Below are 6,341 nucleotides of genomic sequence, written 5' to 3'. Positions count from 1 at the left end.
TCTTAACGGAATATGATCTAGTAAAATCTGTCAAAACATACTATTTGAAATCAGTTGGCAGCATACAGAACATATAAAGATGTTTTAACTTAAGCATACGTAAACTGCGAAGTCAATTTATTTGAGTCTGGAACGTACGTGGAGACCTGACTGTGTTTCTATTAATAACTTGGTAAAGTCAAGTCTGAGTCAGACAGCGCTTACAAAAGTCTAAAACACGAAGACGCGTGTGCCAACCGGCTAACGGTACGTGTGTTAGTTTGTAAATCTAGAGTATGCATGCATTAACCCATTATCTGAAATAGTTTATGTGTTTTAGTTAGAAAAATACTTATAACTTATACCCGTCTATTAGTTAATCACGTTTAAAAATCATGAGCCAGTTATGACCAAACTGATTGGCTGCAACTGCAACACGGCGTATATAAAGCACGGTTCGACAGACTATGGCAGACAGTACTGAATTGTGTTAACACTTGTGTCAGCAAAATGTTCAAGAAATTCCTTTGTTTGTGTCTGTTAATTGGCGGTAAAGTTGAACCATTGCTTAGCTTTTATACTTTCCTATTGATTACGTAATATTTTTCATAAAGTTTACGCCGTGTTCAACGAATTGCCCAGCGCTAGTGCACAATCACAGGAAGCTGAAGATAAAGAGCCAGCTGCGACAGAGGAACCTTCAGATGAAGAAGTTGATGACGAGGAGCCTACTGAAGAAGATTTAGAAGAATACCTTCACTTAGATGAAGAGCCAGCTGAAGCAGAGACTGAGTCAACGCCATCATCTGAATAATAGAGCTACTTAACGAACAAAGTAGTTATGTGAAAATTGGATCTTGAAGTTTATAAGTAGGGGAATGATGCTTTATATATCTAAAATATGTAGAATTTGACAGAGGAATTTTTTTTTATAAATCTGAAAAGCTTGAGCTAAATACATGACAACAATACCCGCCTTGTTTTTTCTGGATGAAATGGCAGCTCTTGAATTTGTTTAGGTTGCTCTTCGTCCCAAATGCGGCAATTTAGAATGAGGCAACTGCGACATGGCTCTTCAAATCGAGCTTACAGCATATAAATTAGATATTCCATAAAGATTTGTGATTTACTCTAATTAGTTTGAAGTCGAAGTTAATCTCAAGCGTCTATAGTCCCATTTGCGACAAAATGGTTGTGGCGAATTGAGGAAATCCACGGCCACTTCAGAAAGTAAATAAGAGTAACTCGCAATCTAGCGTACATTAATCTTTACTCAAAATACAAGAAACTTGTGGAACTAAGGAGGCGGTTGCGCACGCGAACGTGATTAACTGTAGACAATTTCTAAACTCCTCTTACGATCTCACCCAAAGGTATCTAAATGTGGAAACCATGTTGGCATATAGAAATAGATTAGCCATAAGTCTAAATTAAACGGAGCAAAACGGTGTGTACAAGCTTAGATTATTCTTGATAGCAAGCTCTTATAGAAACCAAACATTCAGGAAAAAGTGAGGCAGGTATTCATCATCTAATATTGTTATAAAGGAGCTATTGTTAAGAGGTGGGTCGTCTCACCAAAAGTGGTGTCTGGCTTTAAGAAATCGTAATATTTTATGCGAATGTTTTTTGGGCGAAGCAAAGGGTGTCCTTACACCAATTTCATTCGATTGATTATTTGTGGGTTCTCCAATGTCTTCTAGCATTCAAGCTCTGAACCTACGAAAATCCCGTGACTCGGCAAGCGCTGGTCAGCAACAAAAACATGTGCGACTGCGAAATCCTTATGGCCCAGAGTGAACTGTAGGAACTACATCATCTTTTCTCTACTCGTAGGCATACTTTTAGAGAAATTAGCGTAATGTCTTGAAAAAGTCTTGAAAAATTTTACCTTCTTCTACCAGATTTGACAGATTGATTTAAATTACGTGCAAAGTAGTACCGGATTTCGGTATAACTGACCTGAGAGTTGTATCTTTTTATTATTTTCATACATACATACTTTTAAATGTGTGTTCTCAAGTTTATGTCTCAACACGTTACTCAATCTATATGCAAATACCGAACTTTTGTCTTCAAGAACAAATGGTGAATTGAGTTTCTTTTTATAATGTGTCGTAGATTATCAAACGGACGCTATATAAAACCTTATTGATGGCGCTATGGTTTACTGTTACAATTTATGTCTGCTCTAGCGACGCTCTCCACAACGCGTTAAATATTTTATATTATAGCCAGAAGATACAGGATGTTGACAAAGAATATCTTCATAACACTGTTAATAGTTGGTAAGTCACTTAGTATAAAGTTTTGTTTGTAATGAAATATGGTAATATAATATAGCATAATGTAACTTAACATATCTTATATCTCATCTTATATAACATAATACTATTCAAATCTGGTAAGAAACTTAGTACTAGAGAAACAAAGCTTGTATGGAACATGAGTGGACGCAAGGCTGAGAGACTTACCATATTAAGTGCGGAAATGAATATTTTTCATACCCTTAATAGGATATATTAAGCTTGAAACGAAGTTTGTAACACACGGAAGGAAACATCAGTGAACGAATAATATATATTCTTCTTCTCTTCATTGGCATAGACACCGCTTAGGCGGTTATAGCTGAGTTTACAATAGAGATTCTAAGTGCAGATAGGTCCTTCTCCACCTGGTCTTTCCAATGGCGTGGAGGCCTTCTTCTTTCTCTGCTTTCCCTGGCGGGTACTGCGACGAATACTCTCAGAGCTGGAATATTTTCATCGGTTCGGACGAAATTGCCTAGCCATCGTGCCGCTGTCTCTTAATTCGCTGAACTATGTCAATATCATCGTATATCCCATACAGCTCATCGTTTTTGTTCGTGGAGAGAGGATTCTACTTCTCAATTGGCTACTCAGTCCGAGGAAGCACCTTTTGGGAAGAGTTATTCTGCTTCGATTTCAATGCTGACGTTGCTCTTGGTGTTAATGCTGTTTCCAAGGTAGACGAAATTAACTACGACTACGAAGTTATGACTGTCAGCAATGACGTGGGAGCCAAGCCGCGAGTGTGATGACTGTTTGTTTGGCGACAGGAGATACAGGCTGTACACTCTTATAGAAGATTGTGCCTTCTCTAGTTAGCTCTGCAGCTCGTATTATTTCCTCCAGCAATAGATTGAAGAAGTCGCACGAACCTATAATATATTCATAAATATATATAAATTATATGACTGATGAACGGAATTTTTTCATTTGTGAAGTGTATTATAGCTTCGGTGCAACCGAAGTTAACTGTTTTGCCTGTTTTAACCTAAACTTTTAAATGTATGTATATTTCAGCCTGTCTAGTCATTAAAGAAACACAGTGTGAAAAGGGCGTACAAGATGAAGAGAGAATTATAGCCGGTGAAGCGATTTCCCATGATGATATAGTAAGTGAATTTATGCATCCGGGGACAATGGAAGACGAGAGTGACTCTATGACACCGAACTTTAGAAGGATATTGCTTATGCTTGCCCAATATATAGCAATGGAAAGTGGACCAGAATATATATGGCTTAAAATACAGAAGAGTGCGCCCAAAGAAACATAAGTTTATACAATGATAAGTAATATTTTTAATAAAAATTATGTAAATATGGGTCAAGCAAAATGTGACTACTCGTTTGTTTTAATTTTGATGATCGTACGAAACTGAATTGTGACAAAAAGTACCCGGAAATTGTAAATAAAGCGCATAATATTTATTTTGTCGCCTTCAAAGTAATCCCCACCAGATGTAATACACTTATGTCAAAGAGTTTTCCTGTCTTCGAAACAATTTTCATAAGTTCTCTCCGATCGACTGAAAACGGGTTCCATGGCGCGAAAATTTAAGTTTGAGGAATAAGAAAAAGTTCACTCGGAGCCAAATATGGCTCGGTGGTTGATGGTATTCACTGCGTTGTTGGCTTTAAATTCGGTCGCGTCTTTTTCTTCCATTCCGATTATTATTGACTTGTTTGCAAGGCAAATTCATAAACCCATGTCTCATGCCAGTTATAACGCTCTCCATGAATGTGGGATAGGAATTCGCACTATCAAGTATGTCCAAAGAGACCTGTTTGCGTTACTCTTTTTGAAAAAAATTCAGCTTTATCTTTACGAGTCGAGCAAGAACACGTATGAACCCAAAATATCCACCAAAATCATTCGAAAGGGCTTCTGAGAAATATCAAACTTTCGTGTCATCTCTCTAACACTTGCCTCTCGATTTCCAAGCTCCATATCCTTCACTTTTTTAATATTTTCATCAGTACGACCAATTATATTTAGGAACACCATATTTAGGATAGCATATCGACCAATGACATTTAGGAAGACCAAGTATAAATATATTCTTCGAAAATTTTATCGAACTTGGCAAATTATAAGTGAGTTAAGGTAAATGGAATCAAAGAGTGTAGAAACTCAATGAAAAATGGAGTCCATCATTAGTGGAAGGCCTACTAAATACACAAGTACAGAACATACTTTTCAATATTTGAAAAGGAAACAGTACAATATTAAAAAATTTTGCCACAATACAAAATTTTTGGAACTGTCCTTGACTAGGAAGTTCCCAAAAACAGACCACGGAAATTGAAAAGCGGACGATTAATAGCTTGGAAGGCTGAAGGACATCAGTGGTGGGCGAGTAAACGTTCTGCTGCTTTTCAAAAGCCGATTATAGCATTGTATTTGATCGGTCAGTCTACGGAAAGTTCTTAAAACATTGGAACCATCCACAAAAAGTTTGAGTTATGGTTTCAATTGTCATCAGCTTTTCCAGTCAACTAAAGTGCTGATCACCAACTTTTTCTTGTCGCCACGTCCTAAGAGAACACACGCTGTAGAAGATAAACACGTCAATGTAGATTTATTTTGAAGCGATTTGGCTGATACTTTAAGAGGACTTCACAATTTCATAGTTAATTAGAAGTATTAGAGGAAGCGACATTTGTAGACAAAATAGAGAAATGCCGAAATGCGTGCGTACGAAGAGCTTGACAAGCTGGACGACAAGAGTAATGCTCGAAAGTTCTACGAAAAGATGTAGCGCCTAACAGAAAATTTCAAGACCGGAGCATACTCCCAAAGCTGGTCTAGTGACTGACGCTCACAGCATACTGAAATTATGGAGGGAACACTTCTCCAGCCTTTTGAATGGCAGTGAAAGCATAACACCAGGAGATTGGGAACCGGATTCCCCGACCATGAAAAAGTTCGAATAGCAACTACCCGTCTGAAGAACAACAAATTGACAAGGGTCGATGGATTGCCGGTACAGCTACTCTATTACGGTGGCGAAAACTGATTGCAATTTAAAACCATAAAAAGCGACCTCACAATCTGCGCCAACTACTCCAAAAACTCCGTCAGGATCGGAAAGGACCACTCCGAGCCATGCGATGTCGTCCGAATGGATAAAAATACTTCAGGGAAGCAGAAGAAGAGGAAGACCTCCACGCCGTCAATTGGCACCAAACAGCGAAAAGAAATAACGAATGGCGCGCTGTTTTATACTTGGCTAAAGCATCGCGTGAGCGATGTCTCCAGCAATAAAGAAAAAGAAGGAAAGATGAACCAATTAACCGTGAGTCAGAAGGAACTTTCTCCTACGCAAGTGCTAAGAGTAGGCTCGCTTAGCTCTTCTGAAGCCTAGCATGCTGTTGTAAAACGCATGTAGACAATGTTATTAGTATTATGCATACGTTTCGGCTGCTCTTGATTACCTTCTTTCTTTTCAATTAGTATGTTAATCTACGTTCTTCGCTTAGAACAATGGGAGATTTTAATTTAAAGCTTTCTATTGTCTTCCATAATGGATGCTGAGGTTTTCAAGATTGCACTATATAAGCCGTATTACAGTTTTATGGAGATTTAGTGATAATAAATCATTTGTACTTGGAAGCTTGCCTGCCATTTCAGCATCTTTTTAACGTACTACATCGAGGATGTTCCCGAAATATGCTGGCTGTTATTTGTTCCTTGGTAAGTGCTGAAGTTTCAAAGATGATGCTGCTAACTTATTTTGCTTGATTGCAACAAAAATAAAAAATACACATAAAAAATGTATGGAGTGCTAAGTTCTTACATCTAAGAATAAGCGGCTAAGTGCCATCATCTCAAAGGCATTTATTTCTTATTTTACTAACACCAGTTATAGTAAGTGATATAATAATAAGTTGATGCATAATGGTTTTTCTATATTTTAGTTTTCCTAATCGTTTGCGAAATACCAAATGAAGCCTTCACTTCCCAACGTAGTGCCAACGATGACCTTTCTGAAGATTCTAGTACAGCAAATGAGTTCAAACCCATAAATATGAAGGGCGAAATTGCCAGCGGCGACA

At 37.7% G+C, this 6,341-nt stretch overlaps 1 protein-coding gene across 1 annotated transcript; it reads left to right on the top strand.

The window, feature by feature from the left end:
* Positions 1-467: 467 nt before the first annotated feature.
* On the top strand, positions 468-955 carry LOC126758522 (uncharacterized). Its single transcript, XM_050472813.1, has 2 exons — positions 468-529; positions 594-955. Exons 1-2 carry the CDS (start codon positions 490-492, stop codon positions 791-793), a joined length of 240 nt encoding a protein of 79 aa, XP_050328770.1. The 5' UTR covers positions 468-489; the 3' UTR covers positions 794-955.
* The last annotated feature ends 5,386 nt before the right edge of the window (positions 956-6,341 follow it).

The sequence above is a fragment of the Bactrocera neohumeralis genome, chromosome 5 (assembly GCF_024586455.1).
Source record: "Bactrocera neohumeralis isolate Rockhampton chromosome 5, APGP_CSIRO_Bneo_wtdbg2-racon-allhic-juicebox.fasta_v2, whole genome shotgun sequence".
NCBI classification, from domain to species: Eukaryota; Metazoa; Arthropoda; class Insecta; order Diptera; family Tephritidae; genus Bactrocera; species Bactrocera neohumeralis.
The sequence above is the reverse complement of the archived record's forward strand: the minus strand, read 5'-3'. Positions and strand labels throughout refer to the sequence as shown.